The sequence below is a fragment of the Micropterus salmoides genome, unplaced genomic scaffold (genome assembly GCF_014851395.1).
Source record: "Micropterus salmoides isolate LMB-PRFRI ecotype aquatic unplaced genomic scaffold, ASM1485139v1 Ms_hic_scaffold_21, whole genome shotgun sequence".
Lineage (NCBI taxonomy): Eukaryota > Metazoa > Chordata > Actinopteri > Centrarchiformes > Centrarchidae > Micropterus > Micropterus salmoides.
The window spans coordinates 13,158,746-13,183,670 of NW_024041262.1; the positions used below are offsets into that span (position 1 = coordinate 13,158,746).

Consider the following 24,925-nt stretch of genomic DNA (forward strand, 5'->3'; position numbering starts at 1 on the left):
AACAATTGGATAAGACAGTATTTAAGAAATGCAGCCTCAATCTGGAATTTGGTTCTGTTCTCAAAGTTTGGAGGTCTTCATACTTTGCAGCTAGCATACAATGTTGAAAAAATCTCTATAAAACTATCAAATTTACAATTGCTCCTTTCCTAAACTTAAATTTTCCCCTCACAGATAGCTACTACATCTGAAACAATAGAGACATTATTGCGCTACTTGTGTTGGCCACATCTGTTTCTCCTCTAACATGAGAAACAATAACCACCTGCTCTGTTTCAAAAAGAATATCTGTTAAATGTTGTTCCCTATTGGAATAACGTCACTTCAGACTGGAAGAAAATTTGGTGCTTATCTTCTAAATATCTAATTCTAAATAAGGTTAAGGAAGTGTCTTTTAAATGTTGCATCATTATTATCCCTCCAAGGTATTGCTACAAAGATATAAGGACATTGATGTGAACTACCCATTTTTCAAATGGCTCAAGATGTGTATTATTTATCTTGCACTTTATCTCCAAAAGTATTGTTGACTCTGAATTCTCCCTTTCCTATGAAAATGTGTTGTTTGGCTTTTTTACTTACCAAGGAAAATCCTTTCTCATTTTGATTTTATTGCTTGCAAAATCACATATTCATAAATCTAAATCCATTTTTGACAGGAAGTCAAACAGCAGGCTACATTAAAACAATCCCACTCTTAAAACAGGAAAGCCATCAAGACCTATTTACCCTGTTTAATATTTTTCAGTGCTGATTAGTGATTTTTTGTTTTTATTCTGTCAACCTTATGTTCCCCTGGCATTGTCTACTCTTGTGTGATTTATGTTTACCAAGCTGTTTGTCAATAAAAGCTTAAAAAATGATTTCGTACCTCCTCAGATATGTTTTGTTACTTTGTTATTTTATTAAAAAAAACTGGTCCAACAATAACACAATTTTCGTAACCAAACTGTTCAACAACAACGGATCTTTGTTGCTGTCCTGGCAATAAAGGTAAAGGTACTTTATTTGTCACATACACATAAATGTAGCGAAATTCATTCTCTGCATTTAACCCATCTCTGAAGGGAGCAATGTCCCCATTCTAGCAGATTCTGGAAATATGTGTCTGAATTAGGCCTGGGCGAAAAATCGATTGAATGAATTAATTCGAATTTTTTGTTGCGGGCGATTTAAAAAATAAGTAAATCGAGTTTTTGTGTAATAGCACATTTTTGGCTCCCCGGGGTTTCCGTAGTGTTCGTTTCCCATAGCGACAACATCATACACTAAACAGCAACAGCAAGCGACAAAATGGCTACCGGTGAGAGCGGGAAGTTTGTTCCCAAGAAAGGAATAAAGTCATCTGTTGTTTGGAACTGGTATGGGTTTGCTGCGACAGATGTGGAACAACAGACACCACGCTGCAACATTTGCCTAAAGCCTATCGCAGTGAAAGGCAGCAGCACCACAAACCTATTCCAACACCTGAAACAGAGACATCCAGCCGAATATGAAAAATGCCAGTCTCTCCGCGATGAACAAAGCCGCACTGACCAACAAACCTTATTGCTTTCCTTAAGTAGGGGGGGAAATCGGAAAAAATCGTAAATTGAATTAAAGTAAATAAAATCGGAGATTTTATTTTTAGGCCATATCGCCCAGCCCTAGTCTGAATATATCATTGGTAACATTGACAGTGAATTCTGTCTTGTTGGGAAAATGCACTGTTTTCACAATAATAGTAACAGAAAACAAAGATTCTTTCTTAATGAATCTTTTGATCATTCTCCCCTACCATGCCTACAAAGCCAAATTTAGTCATTTTAAACCTTTAAGCCTATATAGGCAACTGAGCAGTACATTTATAGGCCCATCTGAATAAAAAAAAAGAAAGAAATTAATTTTTGCTGTTTGTTTTATGTTTTTGCATGAACCCCATGTCTTGTCTTTATTTGTATTAACGACTATTCTTGGTCTTGTTCATTGTATTTGATAATAAAGTTATATTTAAAAAAAATGATTTCGTACTGAATATTGATGGTTTCTCCTGTACACGTGGCAGTCAACCCACCACACAAAACATCAATATTTTTTATTTTTTTTTATACAATGTATCACCATGATATTTATTCATTCCTTCTTCCACCTTTTCATGTGTAACGCTGCTGTTGCTTGCTTTAATTTTTCATCACATTTATGAATTCATCAATAAGCTAATGCAGCAACTTTGTCAGTGCGTCTATACACGCGTTATTACGACTGTAAGCTACAAACAGCATGGCGGCCTTCACAGAGAGCGTTTGCGTTACATAGCAGGAGTTTCCCAAGGGTCTTCATATATCCTTTAATCTTACTCTCTTCTGCCAACAGCAAACCTCCTTCGTCTGTTGAAATTGTAAGTACCTTTAATTCTTGAGCTGATTTGTTAGATGCAATGAACCCACACATTCGTACAAATATAGTATGTTCTTGTGAAATGAAGTCTAAATGAAGAGAGCTACCTCACTAATGTTATGAACTAAAGAATGCTATTGTCTTTGTAGATTTGGTAGACCAACACCAAACAATACCAACACAGGAGGTAACTTTATTGGTTGGTTGGTCAGTATTGCATTTTTACTTAGTGTTAACATTACTCCGTCGAAGATTTGTGTTTTATTATCAAATAAACACATCTTGAAGGTAGTTCTTCCCTAAATAATAGTGGCTTAGGTTTTTTGTCAATTAAAGGAGCATTCCAGCAATTTGGTCTTGCACCTAGAAGAGACAGATTCTAAAAATCCAAAAAAAAAACCCCACACACAGTCAAAATCGAAGTGTTACATGTCGAGATTGATATCATGACTTTCAGTCCCTAGTATAAGTAACTTTTGTTTAGTAACGCTTAGCCTACATTTCCCATAATGCAACCAATGGCTTTAGACCGCCCTTGCCCACCTCTTCCAAACCCCACACCTCCAGTTTGCTTCCTGTTAAAATGTTGAGTCTCCAGCCCAAGCTGAGAAATAACCCTGATGACATCACCAGAGTTGTTTGTTCAATCTTCAGTAAGCTCCTCCAGAGTCCCCAAAAAACACAATACAATGGAGCTGAGTTTTGTGATGTGTAAACTGAACTTTATGTGAAAATTTGGTCCCTGTAAACCTTTATCTGTCCATCATATGTAGCGATTGATTCATTTCTGCTCGAGTCGTTGAGCTTCGGCCCTGCATAGTTCCTCATTCATTGTTTATTTTAATGGGGTACATTAGCAGCACTATAGGAAGTAGTATTACCTGTCAAGCCTGATGTGATAAGTACTTTTACTTTTGAGTAATAGTCCATTGTAGTATCAAGTTCTATTTAACTAAAGATTAAAGCAGTTTTGGCCTCACGCTCTACAGCTGCCATGAAAAAAGTCATCACGTCCACCTTTCTGACCATGTTACCGTCACTCTACAGGTGTGCATCTCACATGTTGACAAAGAAGCTTCCCCCCCTGCAGAGCTTCCTGCTACTAGTTTCCAGACGTTCCAGTCACCTTGCCAGACAGCAGTATGATGTCATTGTCGTGGGTGGGGGTCATGCGGGGACCGAGGCAGCGGCGGCAGCGGCCAGAGTGGGAGCTGAGACACTCCTGGTCTCACAGAAAATACACACTATCGGTGAGGGGAAGGGCTTTATTATAGAGGCCGTACAAAAAGCTGATTTTCCTCTTAGCACAGTCTGTCAATCTAGATATTTTTTTAAACAGGTGCCACAGTTTTGTTGTTGTGATCAAGGCCAATGACAACGCCTTTTCTTTCCAGGTGCCCTGTCCTGTAACCCATCTCTAGGAGGAGTAGGGAAGGGCCAGCTTGTGAAGGAGGTCGATGCCCTGGATGGGCTGTGTGGTCGAGCAGGAGACTGGGCCGGGATCCATTTCTCCATCCTGAATCGTAGAAAGGGCCCTGCTGTGTGGGGCCCGAGGGCCCAGCTGGATCGCCAGCGCTACCGTGAATTTATTCAGGTATCCCCTACACAGATGTAAAAGAAGGTTTCATGTTCTGCATTTATAACAGAGTGTTTCCTTGTGGATTAATTACACTGTGTGTGCCTGCTGTGTCTCATTCAGTCTGAGCTGCTGTCCACTCCCAGGCTGACAGTGTTGGAGGGCTCAGTTGAGGAGCTGCTGGTGGCAGAAGCAAACCCAGAGGAGCCTGGACACCACAGAGTCACTGGGATACGTTTGGGTAGGGAGGGAAAGAGCTGCCAGTGTAACCACTTTTATTTTGATTTAAATTTCTGCATTCAGTTTTGTAATTTAAGTGTCATCAGCACATTTTATTTGTTTGACCATTTTTGTTAAAGTTTTAGTATCAAATTCAGATACATTTTCATATTCTATTTATTCTTTTACTGTATTTTTCTTTGTCCAGGAAATCATTTTATATATGTAAATTATAAATGTCAGACAGATTTTTTTTCTTCTGACATCTTCTCAGCAAATGGAAGTCACCTGATCTCAGCCAGCTCTGTGGTCCTCACTACTGGTACTTTCTTGTCCGGCTCCCTCTTCATGGGCCAAACCACGTCCCCTGGGGGTCGGATTGGAGATGCCCCGTCGAGTGCCGGGCTTTCCCAGACACTGAGGGAGAGGCTGGGGCTGAGGATAGGCAGACTGAGGACCGGCACCCCTCCCAGGATTGTGAGGGATTCAGTGGACCTTTCCCTGGCTGACCTTCACCCCCCTGATGCTCATCCAACTCCTTTCAGCTTCCTTAACACACACACGCGCTGCAAGGTGAAGTTTATGTGAAGTACTCTTTGTTTAGTCCAATTTCTAACTTAGAGACCTACTTTTATTCACCAAAATTTATGAAATAAAGCCCCAAGTGATGTCTTGAAGTTGCTAATTGTGTCTCACCAACACTCAAAAAAGAGGTTTTTACATAAGTTATTTGAAATCAGCAAATCTTAACATTAGAGAAGCTGTAACCAACAAATTTTATGATGTAAAGGGTTAACCAAGAATTTATTTAAATGACTAACCAACTGTTGTTCATCACTAGTATTAAGGGAAAAGCTTTATAATTTAAATAATGTAGTAGATCTTAAAGTGCAAATGACTTCTACATTATATCTTATACTTGAATCCTTTCTAAAAAATGAATGCTTTATTTTGAAACGAAAATCTTCTTAAGCCTGAAGAGCAGCTGCCTTGCTACCTGACCTATACTACTCCTGGTGTGGAGAGAGTGGTGAGGGAGAGTCTTCATCTCAACTGTCACATACAGCAAGACACCAAGGGTCCCAGGTATACAAAAAACGCAAAGGTCATACACAGTGTGTTCTGAAACCTGGAAGTAATAACTCTAGCCCTCGTCTCTCTTAGATACTGCCCCTCCATTGAGTCGCGAGTGCTTCGCTTTCCAGGCCGAAAGCACCAGGTGTGGCTAGAGCCTGAGGGGGTGACCTCTGACCTGTTGTACCCTCAAGGTCTGTCCATGACCATGCCCCCTGAAACGCAGCTTCACCTCATCAGAGAAATCCCTGCCATGCGCAGAGCTGAGATCCACACACCTGGTACGCTGCCAGAATCCCAGTTGCTCATAGCTACATGACTGATTTACAGTAAATCTAAAAATCTGTTAAAATAATGCAGCACGTTTACTCGCTTATATTTTTCCAGGTTATGGCGTGCAGTATGACTTTGTGTGTCCCATGCAGTTGAGCCCTGCCCTGCAGGTGAAAAGCACCCAAGGTCTTTTTCTGGCCGGTCAGATTAACGGAACGACGGGGTACGAGGAGGCTGCTGCACAGGTAGATGCTCCCCCCGCTACACTATATTTAGCAATTATTGTGGTTCATAAAACACAAGCTTTGAGACCATTTCCCTCATTCACTGGCTTGCCCTTCCACTCTATTACACATTCAGACTGCACAGAGCAGCTTACTGTATACCCACACGGACCTACAATTAGTCCGGTTACCTCTGAAGTCAATGTCAGCGTCTATGATTTGTTCAGCAATTCAGTTAAGTCTAGTGGTCATTGATGGCTGGAGAAACAGGCTGGAGAAACAATCGACCAATCAGAGCTTAGCATAGGGGGTTAAGAATGGAGACATTACATTTTTTAAAGAAAATAAGTTAGATATAGTTATAGCTTGTTGAACCTGATTAATCACATTTTAACTGGATAGCAGGCGTTATCTAAATGTCAGGCGCATCACATAGTTGGATTTTCCAGGAGCAACTGAATGAGTAGCTCGTTGTCTTATTGGTCTCACTTGTAAAGTAACTTGCTATTTATATCACTGGGAAGTGGGGAGGGGTGGATTCTTCTTCCTTGTGGCAATTTTGCAAACTTTGGGGATCTACTTTGTGTATTAATTAGGAACCCACAATCCTTTGTACTCATACACAAGTAGTCATTTGCGCAACAAAAGACACTCACACATAACAGAAGGCTTAAAAACAATGGCAGAACTGCACCATCATCCTTTCTGACACTGAAACAGATTTCCATAATAACAGTGGAGGATAATGGTTGTTCCTGTCTGCACAGGGCCTGTGGGCGGGGGTGAATGCTGCCCGCCGGGCGCTCTGCATGCCTGCAGTGGCATTGTCTCGGACAGAGAGTTACATTGGAGTTCTCATTGATGATCTGGTGAGCCGAGGCGTAACAGAACCCTACCGTATGTTCACCAGCCGGGCTGAGTTTCGAACCTCTCTGAGGCCGGACAACGCCGACCTCCGCCTCACTCTGAAAGGTAGGCACAGTTGGACTTTAATTATTGAAGCAGCATGATTTACAAGACAGGATTACAAAATGCAAGACAACCTGTCTCTTCTCAAACTTTTTTTCCTCTGTCAGGGTTTGAGGAGGTGGGATGTGTTTCCCCCCTGCGCTACCAGGAAGCTGTCAGAGTTAGAGACAGTCTGCAGGATGCACTGGCAGCCCTTCAGGCTCTCGCTTTATCCGCCCCCAGCTGGAGAAAAAAGCTGCCCGACATCGGTATGAGCGAGGCCAAGAGCACCTTACTGACGTGAGAGACAAATATTTCATCTCAAGAAAAAGTCAAAAGTACAGCTGTGGTCACATTTTGGTCCTGACTGTTACTTTGGGGCTTCTATTTCAGTGCTATGGATGTGCTGCAATACAATGACGTGTCCTTTGAAATGCTGGCATCTGCCTTCCCAGAGTGCCTTTCGCCTCACATGGAATTCTCACAAAGGCTCAAGATAGAGGGTAAAAACTGATATTGGCATTTTGAAACAACAGGAAAGGTGAACCTTGCCTTCCTGAGCTGAAGAATGAACGCTGCTCTTTTAAGCTGCCTTAACATAGTTAAGTAGTGTTTTTTCTCAATGCAACTTTTCTCCTGCTATTCAGCTGTGTACAGGCCTCACTGCGACCTACAGAGGAAAGAGATTGAGAGAATACAGAAGGAGGAGAGCATGTCTCTCCCACAGGACATAGACTATTTCTCTCTGCCAGTGTCTCTGTCTCAGGAAGTCAGAGAGATTTTGGACAGAGTTCGACCCAGCACTGTGAGTCTGCACATTCAGAGCAGTGATCTGCGGTAAAATGAAGTGAATGTGCAACTAATACCATGTTGTTTTTTTTCTTCTCCAGCTGGGTGCTGCTACACGTTTGCAAGGAATAACTCCAGCTGCGATTGTTCATCTCCTCAACTACGTGCGCCACACAGGACAAAAGGAGAGAAGAACACACAGAAACCGAGCGGACCAAAAGGAGGAGGGAGATGAGAAGCTGTGTGCAAGACATGCATCTTTACCTCAGTGAAATGACGACTCGTAAAATGTCTTGTAAAAATGTTTGTATTCCTGAAAATGTACAAAAGAATAAATTAAGGTATTTAAGGATGATACAGTATGTACCATTTTCACGTTTTGCTATTTAAATGGTTAAAAAACACAATACCCTTTTTATTTAATTTATAACTATTTCCTCATGATTAGAAGGCCTCAAAACATCCCTAACTGTTTCACTGTTATCCAACTACCTTGTGAAGAATTCTAATCCTGTTAGTAACATTACTGTGAACAGCATTAAACTCCATGTGACCTTCTCAGCGTCGTTAATAACATGTCCGTCCAGCTCAGCAGTGCCTCTAGTGAAAAACCCAAACGGAAACTTCCAGTTAGGCTGAGGCAAGCCCCTGGGGGGTTCTGGGTAAACTGTAGTGTCCACAAACGTCACTTCTGTGGTTAGAGCGATAGGGGACGTCAGAGGACACTGGAAAAATATATGAGGAGAGAATTTTGACATTTTTCAGAGGTGAAACATTTTTTCAGAGGTGAAACAACAAGTGAAGAATATCTGACGTTCCCACCTTGACATTTTGACACTGGAAAAGGTATTTGGCGCCCAGGATGTAGCTCTGGGGAAGGTCTAAGAGACCCTGGCGAGCCCACAGCACTCTGATCGAGAGGGAGTTGGGGAGGATGCAGCCTGACCTACATGTTTCCTGAGAGAGGGAACACAAGGTTGTAGATTCAAACCACTGGTCTTTTAATACATCTAAGTTATCCAAAATATTCTGGGTTTTGCTGCAGAGCCAAACAGACTCCATGTTTTTTTAAGTTTAAAGATCTACTGTACGCAGGCACAGAGCAGTAACTGTGTAAATTCAGTGCCACAATGTTTCAGATCATCCTAAAACATTCCAAGTTATTAAACTTTCTTTAATAATTACTTTATTAGATTAAATTCCTGATACCTGCAGGCTGACAGGACACTCCTGGATGATGACTCGCGTCCAGTCCGGTTGGGAGCCCATGTTCATGGCGATCACATCAGGAGTAGCAAGTCCCTGCAAGATCCCGTAAATCTGGGAACGCAGCTCTAAACAGTCACTAGATAGGGAACTAAGCAGCACAGGAAAAGAGTATCAAGACAGGCGGAAGAAAACATACTATTGAATAATAATAATCTGTAATACCAGGACTTTTCATCTATTTCACCACTACTCTTCATGTAAGAAACATCAGTTAAATCTAGCGACGACAGAGGCGAAGCAAAATAGCGTAGACTCACCTGAATGTGCAGCCAGTGATGGTGTTGTGTGTGAAGAGGATGGGTGCTCGTCTGAGGGGGTCAAAGGAACACTCCCCATTCTGCGACACCCCCAGTGTGGTCAGCTAGCTCACTGTCAAGGAACCATGACGTATGGCTGACTCAAAGCTAGCCGGATACACAAAAATACAACTTCAAGGGAAGTCCACGATGATGTTTGTGAGGATACAAGCGTCACTTCTCTATTAAAGCGACCAATGACAGGAGATCCCACTCTAAGTCCCACTGCAGGTATCGGTCCTACTGGACTGGGCCTGGGTGTTGCCAGCTGGAAGAGAGAAATGGAGTTAATCTTTGAATCCATCATAGATTTAATGATGAAAGCTGTGGCTTTAACATGCTACCTGGAACTGTACAGAGTGCTCCTGCAACAGCAGCTGATAAGGATCCATGTCAGCTAAGACTACGTTCAGTGTTGCATACGCGAGTTCCCCTCTGCCTGTGTACCCTATGACAAACTCCACCTACAGGAGAATCGGGGGAAAAGGAGGTTTGAGTTTGATGCATTTGCAATTTAGAAAACAAAAGAAAATCACACATTTTCATCTACTCACCTTTTTCACCACATTAAAACAGAAGTTCTTCTGTTCCCTTGGTGTAGGCCAGTCAGCTAGTGGAGTAACTGGGATCTGAAACAAGAGTTAGTACACCTCCTTACTTTGGAAGAAAAAAACCCCACATCTTTAAATGGCATTAAATGTTGGTATAAAGGATGTATTTTTTAATGAACATTGTACCTCTACAGGCTGATAACTCCACACTCAAGAAGTCATACTTGTCGGCTGACAACACCCAACAAGTTAAAGTTTTTATGCCACAGATACAGTTTTTTCATACTATAGATGCCGTATAAGGGGTGTTCCTTATTTTGTAGGCTGATAGTTGATCAACTTGATTAGCACTTCTGCTAATATCGTGTGGCTTTGAGCTGTATGTGCGATCAGTGACTTACCAGAAAGGCCGACACCGGTGCCGTCGCCACTATTGGAATCTGCAATTAAAAATACTGACGTGAGCCTACCTGCTGTGAGATTCTCACCAGTAAGTATCTACATAAAATCATTTAGTGCAGACAGACTCGCTGACCTTGATCAGACTCAGGTTAGAGAAGTACGAGCGGGCGTTGAGATTTGGGTCTGTGGTGCATGACTGAGGTGTTAACATACGGGTACAAGACAGAGACACAGACCTCAGGAACTCTGCAAGCAGAAAAAACAAAACGTATTTTGAAAAAAACAAAAAAAACAAAAAGAGTTAAATAAGGTTGTGATTTACAGGTACATCTTACTACACTTATACCATTTTGTTTGTTTTTTTCATAAAAACAACACATACAAAGGAAAGTGCCTGCAGATCTACTGAGTGTACTTCAGAGACTGTTGGAAATCCTTATGGGAAATAAAAAGGTAATGTGAAAAAATGTGATTTTTAAGTAATTTAGACATGAGAAAGACTCATTCTGACAAGAGGAAGTCCCTGACACTAAACCTAACCTAGATAGGAGGTCTGGATTTTAGAAGGTTTGGGGAAACTACACTGCAATACTCAACATACTTTTTAACATAATTTTTTATTTGGTGTGAACTTACTTGCAGGGTTGTGGTTGTTACAGAATGCCGCAGCAGCCCCTGGAGATGGCTGACGAAGGAGACCCCGAACAGATGAGCGGGAGAAATATGTCTGGATGACATCATCGACCTACAAAAATAAGTAGCCTTATATGCATTACATTAATAAATGATACACTCTCTGATTCAGCTTTAGTATTGTCAAGCACCTTAAAATCTCAAAATGTTTATTACTTTTATTAATTTAGATCTGTTTACCCTGTAGAAATCTCTGCTGTGGCTGCTGCTTGCAGGAGCTGGTGGTGAGAAGTGGTACGAGTCCCCCAAAGCTGGATACTGAGGTAGAGCTGTGAGGGACTGGGCTGCATTATCTGATGAGAGAGGTTTATGGGAGACACTTGTTGCTCATTGATACACTCTTGTGAAATTAGTTGTAACATAATTAATGATTTCCCCTGTGATAGCACTGATTGTAAATTAATTTAAAAGGTGAATTACACAGTGTTTTTAAATTAATATATATTTCGATGAACCTTCAGGCCGGACACAAAACAAGGAGTCAGTCACAGTGACAAGAGACGAATCCACGTTAGCCCTGAACATCAGCCATTTCTCAATGCAAACTCCTGATCTGTAAAATAAAAGTTTCAACTCTTTTAAATACTAAATATGTGCGCTTTATGTGTTATAACTACAGAGCATGTGCAGAAGACTTACATGGCTTTCCTTGGACATCCGGTGAAGACAGTGCTCAAGTTCGCAATACCACAATCAACTGTGTCACAACAGCAGCCGATGTCACAGAAATCAGGGGTTAAATCACAGATACAACCTGTATAACAACAGAAAAGACTTGCGTTAGTCGGGACAACTTAGGTTTTATGTAAAATTACAGAATGTTACAAGATTAACTGGTTTAACAGGAGAATGTAAGAAGACAGCGGACACAGTGTCAGTGAGCTTATTTTAATTCTTAACACTATGTTTATGAGTTTATTGTAAATAAACTGTAGTTGTATAAAGTGTTGATCTTATTGGAAAAGACAAAGATGTAACTAGAAATAGCCAAAAAGTTGAGTTGAGACTTTATACTTAAATTTGTACTGTATACTTTAATCAATACTAATATTTATGATATAATGTACATTAGATTTAATGGTTGACTTTTTAAGTGCACCAGACTATAAACAAGCTCCATTTATGAGTCTCCCATTAGCATCTGAGATCTCATCACAGATGCTAATCTGTACACAGACTGCTAAAAAAGCAATGTAACTTGCATTACCATGAGTCTGTTAGCCACAGATGTACAAAGATAAATTGGGAGGACTAGTTTAAATCGGGTCTAGCTTTGCTTGGCTGAGATTTCCAGTTCATAAGTGCACCAGCACTCAGAGCACAGAGGTCATTTGTCTGTTCCAGACCCTGGACTGACAACTAAAGGGGAAAAAGTGTTTGCTGGCTCTGGAACAGCCTGACCAAGGAAATCAGGGCGGCTGATCATTGAACTTTTTGAAATCCCTTTTTAAAACATACTTCTATTGGAGAGCCTTGCCTGATTTTAGTTGATTTTATTTATTTTTCTCTTAACTGTATTTTAAGTTTCTTCCTGCTTGTACTGTGTTTTATTGTCTTTGCTCTTGTGAAAGTATTTTGTAACATGGTTTTGGCTCTCTATATAAAGATTATTATATTATATTATTATATATAATTATAACAGGCAGGTGCAAGTTACCCTCTGAAGTCAACACAGGTGGGACAGTGGTTGCAGTGGGAGCTGCAGTGACGGAGTCCAGAGTGGCCGTCTCGGTTGAGCCGACACTGGTGGAGTCCACCGCACCTGTACCGACACTGGTGGAGTCCACCGCACCTGTACCGACACTGGTGGAGTCCACCGCACCTGTAGATCCTGGAGCAGGGGTTGCTGAGCTGAAAGGCGCCCCATTTGTAGAGGCAGTGACGTTTGAATCTGTGGCTGCGTGAGCCAAACGTCCACACAATAAGATAAATATCTGAACTGAGCGACACCACTGGCACGAATTCATTTCGTCAGAGAGACAGTGCGAAGTGTACCTCCAGCTGGCTAACCCTAGCTAACGTTAACTTAACTTACAGATAGTTAATGTTAACTTGTCTGTTATCTCTCCTCGTGACAACGCAAGGCCCACGAACGCGTAACTTACGATAAAATAAAACTACATTAAAGTTAAATAAGCAATTCAGAAAAAGTTTCCCATGGATGCATTTCACTAAATATGCTAACATTAGGCATAAATACAACGAAGAGTAAGCTTGTTGTTACCAAGGAAGATGTCATGGCGACTTCCGTTTCTCAGATAGTACTACCGTAAAACCCGTAAAAGAGAAGAAAGACCATTAACCAGCTTCTTTTTAAATCGACCAGTAGCAGTCTTTCTATAATAATATAATAATAATAATCCTTATTTGTAGAGCACTTTTCAAAAACAAGTTACAAAGTGCTTTAACAAGTGTAAAGAATAATAATAATAAAAAAATAAACAAGATAAGAGCATGAATACATTGAAAAGACTAAAATACAGATTAATATAAAATTAGTAAAATACAATAAAATAAAAGGGATAAAATAAAGTCAAATAAGATCGGGAAAGGCTCTCCTATAAAAGTATGTTTTAAGAAGGGACTTAAAAGAGTTCACTGACTCAGCCGACCTGATTTCCTCGGGCAGGCTGTTCCAGAGCCTCGGGGCCCTGACAGCAAACGCTCTGTCCCCTTTAGTTTTCAGTCGAGACTCTGGAACAGACAACAGACCTCTGCCCGAGGATCTCAAGGTACGTGCTGGTGCGTATGGGACTAAAAGGTCAGAAATATAACAAGGCGAGAGGCCATGAAGAGCTTTAAAAGTGATCAATAGAATTTTAAAGTCAATTCTAAAACATACTGGGAGCCAGTGTAATGAAGCTAAAATAGGAGTAATGTGGTCATATTTCTTTGTTCTGGTTAAAAGCCTGGCAGCTGAGTTCTGGACAGTCTGGAGTCGATCAATAGATTTTTGGGTTAAACAGGTGAAAAGGCTGTTGCAATAATCCAGGCGTGATGAGATGAAGGCGTGTAAAATGGTCTTGGTGTCCTTAAAAGTTAACATAGATCGAATTTTAGCTATATTTCTAAGTTGATAAAAACATGATTGAACAAGCTTTGTGGTGTGCTGCTCAAAATTTAAATTACTATCAAACCAAACACCAAGGTTCTTTGCCACAGGCTTAATGTGATTTACTAGGGAACCTTCTAGGGTACTTTCTGTTTTGTCTGAGTTCAGCTGGAGGAAATTATTTGACATCCATTTTTTAACTTCACAAAGGCAGTCGGCAAGTGAACTCAGCATTCCAGGGTCTGTGGATCTGACGGGCAAGTATATTTGTGTGTCATCAGCATAAATATGAAAAGAAATGCCATGTTTATGGATAATATGTCCAAGGGAAAGCAGATTCAAGGAAAACAAAATGGGTCCTAAGACCAACCCCTGAGGCACACCATATTTAACTGGACAGAACGAGGAGACATAGTTGTTTACAGACACGCAAAACTTCCTATTTGACAGGTAGGATGAAAACCATTCTAGGGCAGTACCAGAGATCCCCACCCAGTGCCTCAGTCTGTCTAACATGATGTTGTGATCAATGGTGTCAAAAGCAGCGCTAAGGTCCAGGAGTACCAGGACTGAGCACATACCTTCATCAGCAGACATTAAAAGGTCATTGGTGACTTTAAGCAGTGCAGTCTCAGTGCTGTGGTACTTCCTAAAACCAGACTAAAACTTTTCAAATATTTTGTTATTTTCCAGCACAGTGAGCAGCTGTTTGGACACAATTCTTTCTAGAATCTTTGCAATAAAAGGCAGTTTTGAAATTGGTCTAAAATTTTGTGGGAGGGACGGATCTAAACCAGGTTTCTTTAAAAGTGGGTTCACGCAAGCTGTTTTAAAATAATCAGGGACACAACCAGTAGATAGGGAGCTGTTGAAAACAGAGATCAAATGGGGCCCAACAGAATCTATTACTTTCAGTAAAAACTTTGTAGGTATTACATCAAGTGGGCTGGAGGGCTCTCTCATTTGTGATACGGTTTTTAAAAGCTCAGACAAGTCGATGGGATAAAACTGGTTAAAACTCTCTTGTTGCTGGTGAGGGACCTCTGAGTAAGAGGCCGTGGGGGTAATAGAGGCTCTGATTGACACCACCTTATTGGTAAAATAAGATAAAAACAATTCACAGTCATCATTATTTCCAGCTGAGGCACAAGGAGGGGTTGGGTTTACCAGCTGATCCACAGTCTTAACACACAGAGCTTGGTGAGGCGGCATGAGTAACAGGCGAATCACAGCTAAAAACAATACATCTGTGGTCAGTTATGGTCATGTCCACCAATTCCACAGAGGAAATGCTGACACCCAGGGTAAAAACCAAGTCCAGTGTATGACCACGGTTATGGGTTTGCCCTTTGACATGTTGTTTGAAGTTAAAAGAAGTGGCTATATTTAAAAAGTTAGTTGCATTAACATTGTTGGGGTCATCAACATGAATATTAAAATCGCCACAAAGAACAATTCTGTCATAATTTAAAATTTGCTATAACCATGAATGCCACAGCCTAAGAAGAAGAACAAATACACGAGTGAATTGAACAAACAGATTACAGACTGGTTAAGAAATGAAGGTATGAATGGAAAATGAATTGAAAAGAAAATACTGGAGTGACGGTTGCCCCAGCCTTTCTGTGTGGAGTTTGCATGTTCTCCGTGTCCGCTTGGGTTTTCTCTGGGGGCTCTGGCTTCCTCCCACCAAGACATGCAGGCTAGGTTAATTGGTGTCTCTGAAATTGTCCTTAGGTGTGGATGTGAGTGTGAGTGGTTGTCTGTCTATGTGTGGCCCTGAGATGGACTGGCGACCTGTCCAAGGTGTAGGCCTACCCTGCCTTTCGCCCAGTGTAAACTGGGATTAGCTCCAGCCCCCCGCGACCCCGTACGCAGGATAAGCGGTTGACGATGGATGGATGGATACTGGAGTGAAGAGTAAAAATACAGTTATAATAAAGGAACGTGAAAAGTTGCCAACTTTTACTTTATTTTACAAATTTGCGTTACTTGTAACAAGTTAGGCTACCACCTGTTCTCCCGATGAAATGTTTGAATAATTGAATTTACAGTGGTTCTCCCAACATCTGGCTGCACCCTTCGACCAGCCTCAGCCATTGTGAGGCCGTGATTGACAACATGATCCACAATTGTAGCCCTGATTTCATAAGGAATCTGTACTTGGCCTCTTCTTCCGCTTCCCCTGTTTTATACAGCTGAGTGACTGTAGGGAAGTGGCTTATCACTGGTTGCAACTAATGCTTCACACACCCCTTCTCATCAGTGAAAGCTGAGGTTCACCAGAAATTGTTCAATTTTCAGGAAAAAAAGATTTTTTAAAAATGTGTAAAATTTGCTTGACAGATTTTGAAAACTAGTTCAACATTTTTGTATGACTCAAGCAATGAAATGAGGAATATAAGTTTTACATGGAACAACTATTCAGCATTCACAAGTATAGTTAATTTTGACTGACATGACATAAGCAAATTATAATGTTATAAAACAGCAGAGAGTTGTATGGAAGCAATTGACGCATGTCCAAAAGCATTTGCAATTTGTTGACTGACTGACACACAAATGACTAAATGTTGTGGAGGTTGAACTAACTGTTGTGCAAATGTAAACAGTGATGTTGGATATGCACCAAAGTGACTGAGAAAATCTGTAATTATGTCTGACATGGAGTGTGTGATTGATTGACTCATTCGATGTACATTTGTAGATGCCAGTCTGTAAAGTAGTTGTAAAAACTGGGCCACCTTTTAGGGTTGATAAGGCTCTTAAGCTTCAAGTGGGAGCTGTGGAAGGATTGTCATTGGAATAAATGATTGAAATCCTCCCATAACCATCCTGATTATAATCTTTGTTTGTTATTATTTGAACAAGAAACAAAGAGGAGCTCAAAGACAGAACCTGTGGTATATCCAAAAGGATGTAGATTAAGACATTTACAGAAGAGATTAAGAGAAAGTCTGCACAGGGATTATAAGACAGTATGTATATTCTTGAGAGGAAAACAAGCAGGAACAGGTTTAACTGTAACTAGACACCACCACCTACCCCAAAGCATGTACTCAGAAAGCTGCTTTTGGATGCAGCCCTGCACATTTCACAGTAATGTTCAAATGCTTTGATTTCACATTTGGAGTAGGAAGCTCTCAAGCTGGGGCAATTCATTACATGGAAAGTAAGCTCAGTGTTTATATGATGTATTGGGGACATAAGGGACCACTCGGACCCAGAAGACAGTTGACCTGCTGCTTCTCAATGTAGATGCTGAGATCTGCAAACGAGCACCCACACTCGTCCACAGCCCTTCTCTTGAGATATGTTTTCCATCACCCATCCCCTCACTTGAGTATTTCTTGTCTCCAGAATATCAACTTCAAATGTATGGGCTCTAGCTTTTGCTAAAACTCCTAACATATTTTGTGCTTCTCAACCCATATGCATCTTCAAACTGTTATGAGTTATATTTTTGCCCATGTGGGTTTCTGAGTTTTGCCATTGTTTCGTGTGCCCTTCTGTTTGCCTCTGTTTCTCTCGTTTAGTTCATGTTTAGGGTTTACTTTTGGTGTATGCACTTCTGTGGTATTTTGCCCTTGTTCTGCTCTGTGTTCTCTTTGATCCCAGCTTCAGTCTGTGTTCCTTGTTGGTGTTAGTTTAGTGGTGATATGTCCGATGGTATCTGGATTAGTTTGTTGTTCTTGTTGTTCTGATCTGTTTCTTCTTACTTTGATAGGTTTAGTGTTTAGTACTTGTGTTATGTCTGCTCACCTCCAGTATCTGCCTGCCATCCAGTCTCTCTGTTTTCCCCTTCTGTCTCTCTGCCTCGTTAACCCTGATCCCAGTCACCTGTGTTCCTCCCGCCGTGCTCGTTAGTCCCTGTCTATAAATGTTTGGTGTTTCCATTCATTCTCTGCCTGGTCATCGTAGTATGTTGATGCTCTGTCTGTCTGTGGTAGTAGTTTGTGCCGTCTCATCCTGTTGCTTGCCTATTCCCTGTATGTTTGTTGGATTTTCTGTTGGATCACCTGCTTTGTTTGTTCCTGTATGATTTTGGATTCCCGCTCTTTGTAAGTGTGCTCGCCTTTAGTTTGTTGAATAAACCCTTTGAACTGTACCTCCTCCTCTATGTGTTCTGCATTTGGGTCCACCAACCTTCTACACACCACAAACCCGACGTATCATTAACCCATAGAAGTTTCTCTCCACAGTTTAGCATGAGTTTTAGAGTTTAGCATGAACACACAGAAATTCCTCCATTAAAAAAAAAATAGTAAAAGCAGTTATTCATTGCAGAGCTCATAAGGTCATTTGGCTGGAAGTGCTGCAAATAAAATATGCTTCTCTGAATCTCTGTTTCTGTCCTCTACAGAGGTATTGGGTATCTGTGTCACAGAGGAAGCAGGCAAGAAATTAGACAATGTTCTGTGCATATTTGCAAAATGGGGATGGAAAACCTGGTGAACAAATGTTTGTTTCAAACCTTTCAGTGTGTACATATCAGTTTCCCCAAATGTATGTCTTAGGTCTTAATCTTAAGAAAATAGTCACCCAGAGAGTATCAAGTTTCACCACACAATACCAACAACAAATGTCTCATGTTCTCTTTATTGTTTGTGTAAATCCTGCTTTCATCTCTTCCCCTCTGATCATGTGTAAAGGCTTCGTGGCACGCAATGCCAAAGACAACCTGAGCTACTTTGAGTGCATGAATGTCAACACGTTCATGTGAGGAGAGAGGGAGTAGATTAAATCAAATTCCTGAGTGTCATTTTACCTTCAGCCTTACTACTACTAATAATTTCCAGTCCAATTCAATCTCTTTTTAAGAAATGTTTGGAACAAACAGGTGGAAAATTGAAAGCCAATTATGAAACAGATCATGGAGCTGTCAGCTTTTACCTGATTATTACCAGACTGTATACAAAAATACAGCAAATCAATATGTTTATAATACAGCTTTCTAGTTGTAAAAATAGTAATCTTTCCAGCTGTGCCCCCTGGTGGTTGCATGACTGCTAGAAAATAACCTTCAATATTATGAAATGATCTGTATTTTTATATTAATTATATTTATTTACTGGTTTAACAGTCATGAAACCTACATTCACCACTACCATTTAAAAATTATTGTAAGAGGATTAGTGTGGGCCTTGTCTGAATAATACCTTGACACATACGTTTTTAGATAATTCTGCACTATCACTTTTCCTTTTATATGATATTGGCCGGCCACATTGAAAACTAAAATGTGAGTCACTTTAGATCTGACCAGATTGCATTCAGATTACCTGAGATTTATAGCGCTCGCTGTTCCCTTCTTTTACAGCTGTGACTGTGGCCCTAACCTCAAGCTCATTCAGTCTTACCTTCTTACCTTCTAAACCTTTAATGGTTCCATACTGATGTTTTATTAATGGATCTCATTTTGAGTGCTGTTGTTTCCAGAAATACCTACCTACTACTGGTGGAGCTGCATACAGGCCAAGAAAAAAGACTGAGCTTTCACATTTGAATGTGTGGAACCACATCAGGAAGCATCTGCTTTACTGACTTCCATCTGGATAAAATTATTTAAACAAATATTAAACATTTTATCCTTCAGCTACACAAGGAACTATTTGTTTGGATACTTAAATACAAGGACAAACAGAATAAATGTACATGAAAATATTACAACGTAACCTCTCCCTTTGATGTATTTTTCTGTATTTCTTGGAAAGAAAAGCTCCTTATGATGCTGTAGAAGATTAACATAAGGTAATAAAAGCATGTCCTTTAGCCACAGCAGTCCAGTGCCAGGTCTTCTTTTACTTGCTTATTATGACTTTGCATAAAGCTTCTTTACTAGGATCAGTTTTTCTGTAAGGAACTCCAAAGTGCTCAATATTAAATAATTAAAATAAGACATAAAAAATCTATCATATAAAATATATGAATGAAACAACAATTTGTGAAATAACTGAAGACATTGTTTAAACTCAACTCCTTCTGAAATGTTATATGATCCTTAATTTTCATTTACATTACATTTAAGTGCCCTTTTTTCAGAAGCCTGTTTTTACTTCATTATGACATTTTTCTTAATTACGCTTTTATTTCATTCCAAGTTTACTTTCATAATGTCACATTTTGTTTTATAACAAGATTTTTATAACAGTGATGTTGTCACCCTTTCAACCAATTGCATGCCCCCTGCTTATTGTAAGCAAGCAAGTTTAATACATGACACCATGTAAATGTTGGACTGCTGCTGTAAATGTTGTTAAAGTGTAAACTGGATGCTGTAAACCTGCCATCTGTACTGTAACCTCTAACACACTGTGTTTGTGTCTGCTTTGTAAGATCAAAACAGATGGAGGCAAAAAGCATGATTAATTTAATTCAATTGGGCTGTATTGGCATTGGAAACAGATGGTTACACAAAAAAATATATAATGTTACAAAAAATACTTAATCTGTTACGCAAAAATACTAGAACAAGTTGATAAACAAGTGAGAACTATATAAAAAAACTGCAACATTCATAAAAATGGGGTTCTTGGGTTTGGAGACTTTGGATTGGAGGGCATCGAGGGGTCTGCATTTAAGGTGATTAAAACATGTGTGATCTCTTTTTTAGGAATAGTAATAAAAAGAATATAGTGTACATTTGTTTATTGTATTATTTTTTTATCTCCTATCTCATGCTTGCTTGTCGCATACCTAATGTGTGTGTTTTGGAAGTTGTGTATGTGTTGTAATTGTAACTGTGTTTAATTTAGTTATGTAAACCAATGCAAGCTATCTATCCATCTACATTCCCCTCCAAATGTACTGGAACGGTAAGGCAAATTCCTTTGTTTTTGTTGTTCACTGAAGACATTTGGGTTTAAGATCAAAAGATGAGTATGAGACAAGAGTTTAAAATTTCAGCTTTTATTTCCTGCTATTCACATCTAGATGTGTTAAAGGCAGGGTAGGTAAGTTTGAGAAACTAGCAAGAAACTGCTGGATTTTTGAAAGTATCCAACAGAGAAACTCCCACCCCCTCCCTTCTGGGCTCCTTTCAAAGCCACGCCCCCAAAACATGTGAACACCCGTTGCAGACTCTGCTGGAGGACGAGCGGAGGGCAGCGCGATGCAGCGGCTCACATCAGGGGTAAGAAAGCATTTAACTTTAGCGTTATGAAAATAAACAACTAACCCGGTTGTTAGTACTCACTATCAAGCTAGCATGTTAATATTGGATAGGTTTAAAAAGACTGACTTTGATTCAGTAACGAGTTGGCTAGCTGTTAGCATCAGGTAGCTGTGCTAACAGCTGCGGTAACATTGGGCAAAGCTAAAAACAGGCTGATAAACATTTTCCCGTTTCCATCAGTTACACTACACGAACGTAAATTTTATGTTAGACTCATAACTTGTACGTTGTTTTGCATGTTAGAGTTTCCACTGTGACAGATTTATTGTCTCAGATGAGAACTGCACTCCAGAGCCAAGCACAGACTGGGACAGGACCGGGCGAAGCAGAGGAGGGAGGGCTGCCAGGGTCCGAGGAAGAAGAGGCAGGACGGGGAGGACAAGGTGCAAGCCGAGCAGCACATACCTGCGTCGAGCTTCACACTCCAACAACGGCATATGAAGTGCCCGGAAGTGACGATACGGCGGAGCTAACGGCCATGTGCTCACATTAACTGTCATTTTAACTGGGCTGATAACTTTGTCTAGTGAACAAGTCTTAAAACTAAATGTACTCACCAGAGAAAGTGAACAGCCAACTCCTAATAAGCTTTTTCAATGGCGCTGGTTAAATTTACACTGTGCCGAGTCGGTTCTAGCCTGATTGACAGGTCGCTATGCATTCGCTTCATATTGTAGACCGGAAGCTTCCCGCTTGGCTGTACCTGATAATACAGAAAGGAGGATCAGCTTATTGAAAAGTTTGTAATACCTGACATCATTCTCTTATAGAGCAGTTAGCATTTCCACATAAAATGCAATCAAAACAATAAATCAGCACCATCTATCTGTATTCCTCATACTGTTTAATATTTTGACTCATCACTTATAAATGTATTGAGTAAAATGCATAGGAGTACTCATAATGCAACATACTGAACTCTGTCATCAGCTTTTCACAGTCCTGGCTGGACTGTGGACATGGTGGTTGTAATCCAGGCCAACCAGCATGGTCCAATCAGCGTATACTGGTGAGAAGCACAGGGCTATGAAAGACTCCAAATCTGCAGGTGACCTGAGGGCACAGTAGAAATAAAACATTCAGGGAATTTTTTTTTTTTTTACTTCTGGTAAAATAAGTAATGGCATAACTGTTACAGATGTGGACAGAACGGACCCAAACGCAGCGCTTGTCAGATTACCAAAAGAGATTTATTGAGGGGGGGAAAAAGGGAAGAGGGGAGTTGGGAGGTGGGATGAGGTGAGCAGGACGCCAGCAGACGAGGGCGCGGAGGACCGAGGAGCAGGCGGGGCTGGCAAGGCTCGAGCGAGGCAACTGAGAGGGGGCTGGAGGCCGAGGCGAGGGAGGGGAGTAGGCAGATAGGCGAGCCCGGCTGACTGACTGGATGGCGGAGGTGAGTGGACCTGGCGGGGAGAAAGAAAGGACAGGGTTAGTCTCGGGAGACAACAGGTTAGGAACAAGAAACAGGAGCGCTTTGAACGAAGCAGTGGCACCAGGACTGGAACGACGATGATCAAGTGAAGATGGAGTGGAGAACCGGGGTAGAAATACTGTTGAAGATGAAGCTGATGGCAGGCAGGTGCGGCGGGCGGAGGTGAAGATTGATGAGACACAGGTGCGGGTCATCAGCCGGGCTCCAGGGCGGAGAGGGAGAGAGCACACACACAGAGGGAGAGGCGAGGAGACACGGGGGAGAAAACAGAAATACGTGAGGAAGTAAAAAGAGAAAAAAGAGCACAGGGCACTCACCGTCAGCCGGGCTGCCGCCGCAACAATAACAGCACAAATTACAGTAAAAGGTTTTCACACAGTAGGTTTAGCTATGAACAATGCCAGACTATATTATAGGTAGCTTTTATACCAGAAACACAGATACTTGGAGAACTTTAGCCATCATTGTTTATGTATACCAATGCTGAAATGTCTGTCTCATAACTAAAAACACACAGCTACATCACCACATTTGTAAAAGTAACATACAGTCAAACATCAACTGCAGACACAAGATAATCACACAAACAGATTAGATACAAGGTAAAGATAACGTAAAGTTAGGTGTAAACATAATATAACAATAAACCTATATGGTAAATAACTAAACAGGCGCAATCGACACTTACTTTGTCTTACCTATTGCTAGTGTCGGAAAACACAGCTCGCACTGCTGTTTTCCAGCTCACCTACAGCTAGATATAATTCATCGTCTCTACTCTGGCTCCTACACCAGCCTGCACTCGTAGTTAGCTGTATGCTTAGTAGGTAGCTACTGTTAGCTGTATGCTAAGTAGGTAGCTACTGTTAGCTGTATGCTAAGTAGGTAGCTACTGTTAGCTGTATGCTAAGTAGGTGGCTATGTTTGATAAAAGCCAGATGATACAGATACAGATAAAAGGGATTGCCTTTTTGATGGGGAATGATTTGGCTAGTGGAAAGGTGTTGGTTAAACCTGAAGTGACACCAATTCCTGTTAGGCAGGTTCCTGATGAGCTTGCTCAGAAGTTTCCCAAGGTTTTTACTGCATGTGCTGTTACTCGTTACTCGATCTATGTGTAAACAGGATGAGGAGGGAATTGATTTGAGTGACAGTTTTCTTTTTGATCTAGATAATGGTCACTCATTTTCTCCAGTGGGGGCTGAAAGTAACGCCTCAAGGGCAGAGACCTTTCCTGAGGCTGAGCGTTTATCCTTATCTCGTGAACAGTTGAGTGTTGTGCAGAAAGATGATGTTAATTTGTCTCCTTTATTTGAAGATGCAATAGCTGGAGAGAAAGTTGAACTTCTGTCAACAGTTTTGTGAGAGATGGTTTGCTGATGTGTAAAGGGATGCCTCTGCTGCAGATGACTGTAGTGCTGTAACCCAGATTGCTCCTGCGTCTTTATATCCGATTTCAGTGGTATGTGAGCCATTTGAACAAGCTCTGGTTGACCATCTGGGTCCCCTGCCTCATACAAAAACTGGTAATTTTTTGTTGAGTGTGATGTGTGCGTCCACAAGATTCCCAGAAGTATTCCCTTTGTGTAAGATCTCAACTCCAGACGTTGTAAAGGTTTTGACAAAGTTTGACAAAGCACAGCGTGTGAGTCTGGTGATTGTTGTTGGAGGTGCTACTCGTCAATTGGAAAGGGGGCCTTGGCACACGTCAAGACTTTAGAACATTTTGATGTTTATGTTGGCTCATCTATTGTCCCTGTGGTGGTTTATATGGCCCATAATCCACTGTTTTTTTCTGCAGAGAATGTAGAATAAGAACAGACGATGAATGAGTTGGAGTTTGCGGTTGCAGGCCTTCAATGTGGAAGTCAGACACATCCGTGGCAGGGATAATGTTCTGGCTGATGCATTGTGGCACCTGTAAGCCAAAGTGTTCTGAACGGTGTATTCTGAAGGGCTATTCTTGGGTTTGTTTTGGTGGTTCTTTCTTTCAGTATGCCCCGTTCAGTAACTTAGGGTGGGGGTGTTACATTCTCCCCCCCCCCCTGCTGGTCATGATGTACAATTCTAGATGATGGTGACTCATGTGTCTGTTTTTTTCCCTCAGGTGTTTTAGGTCTGGGTGATGACGGGAGAAACTTATAAGAGGGGGCTGGGCGCTTGGCTCTCTCCCTCTGGTCCACCTTCCAGCCATGGCAGCAGCACACCTCTGAGACTGCAATTAAGTTGTATTTCTTTGATTATTGTTCTTTTCTTATATTTCTGATGGGACTGGTAGTTTAGTTTTCCCGGCTTTATTTCTGTTTGTTTAGTTAAGCCTCCAAATCCTATGGCCTTTTGTGGGCTGGTCTGGAGGGCTTCCCTTTCTTTTGTTTGTTTTGGCCAGCCCATCAGATTTGTTGTTTTATTTGAGTTAAATGTTGTACTTATTCCTGTTTATTTCAATAAACTTATGTTTTTGCATTACTCCTGGACTCTTTGGTTATGTTTGACCCCCTCTTGTAACAAGCTTTGGTGGGGGTTGTAACCTGTCCAGCAGAAATAAAGCCACCACGCTGTGTCAGCCCCTCGGTGTTC

General features: G+C 41.0%; 2 protein-coding genes and 1 long non-coding RNA gene across 5 annotated transcripts; 2 read left to right on the forward strand and 1 right to left on the reverse strand.

Annotated features, from left to right (window-relative positions):
* Nucleotides 1-2,225: 2,225 nt before the first annotated feature.
* mto1 (mitochondrial tRNA translation optimization 1) lies at nucleotides 2,226-7,841 on the forward strand. Of its 2 annotated transcripts, XM_038736027.1 has the most exons (14): nucleotides 2,246-2,377; nucleotides 2,526-2,563; nucleotides 3,424-3,626; nucleotides 3,771-3,970; nucleotides 4,076-4,193; nucleotides 4,446-4,744; nucleotides 5,145-5,257; nucleotides 5,336-5,526; nucleotides 5,633-5,763; nucleotides 6,510-6,714; nucleotides 6,819-6,990; nucleotides 7,084-7,193; nucleotides 7,338-7,495; nucleotides 7,581-7,841. In XM_038736027.1, exons 3-14 carry the CDS (start codon nucleotides 3,437-3,439, stop codon nucleotides 7,749-7,751), a joined length of 2,058 nt encoding a protein of 685 aa, XP_038591955.1. In that variant the 5' UTR covers nucleotides 2,246-2,377; nucleotides 2,526-2,563; nucleotides 3,424-3,436; the 3' UTR covers nucleotides 7,752-7,841. The 2 variants fall into 2 exon arrangements, with proteins under 2 accessions (XP_038591954.1, XP_038591955.1); XM_038736026.1 differs by lacking the exon at nucleotides 2,526-2,563 and having other exon boundaries at nucleotides 2,226-2,377.
* LOC119916131 (tectonic-3-like) lies at nucleotides 7,769-12,926 on the reverse strand. Of its 2 annotated transcripts, XM_038736029.1 has the most exons (15): nucleotides 12,513-12,925; nucleotides 12,348-12,482; nucleotides 11,330-11,444; nucleotides 11,146-11,243; nucleotides 10,871-10,983; nucleotides 10,634-10,742; nucleotides 10,131-10,243; nucleotides 9,997-10,035; nucleotides 9,599-9,673; nucleotides 9,389-9,508; nucleotides 9,214-9,312; nucleotides 9,006-9,109; nucleotides 8,689-8,836; nucleotides 8,302-8,436; nucleotides 7,769-8,204 (listed from the first exon to the last, which is right to left on the reverse strand). In XM_038736029.1, exons 1-15 carry the CDS (start codon nucleotides 12,655-12,657, stop codon nucleotides 7,968-7,970), a joined length of 1,785 nt encoding a protein of 594 aa, XP_038591957.1. In that variant the 5' UTR covers nucleotides 12,658-12,925; the 3' UTR covers nucleotides 7,769-7,967. The 2 variants fall into 2 exon arrangements, with proteins under 2 accessions (XP_038591957.1, XP_038591956.1); XM_038736028.1 differs by having other exon boundaries at nucleotides 12,348-12,926.
* Nucleotides 12,927-23,071: 10,145 nt separating this feature from the next.
* LOC119916018 lies at nucleotides 23,072-24,840 on the forward strand. Its single transcript, XR_005447062.1, has 2 exons — nucleotides 23,072-23,175; nucleotides 23,234-24,840. It is a non-coding gene; the product is annotated as an uncharacterized LOC119916018 (long non-coding RNA).
* The last annotated feature ends 85 nt before the right edge of the window (nucleotides 24,841-24,925 follow it).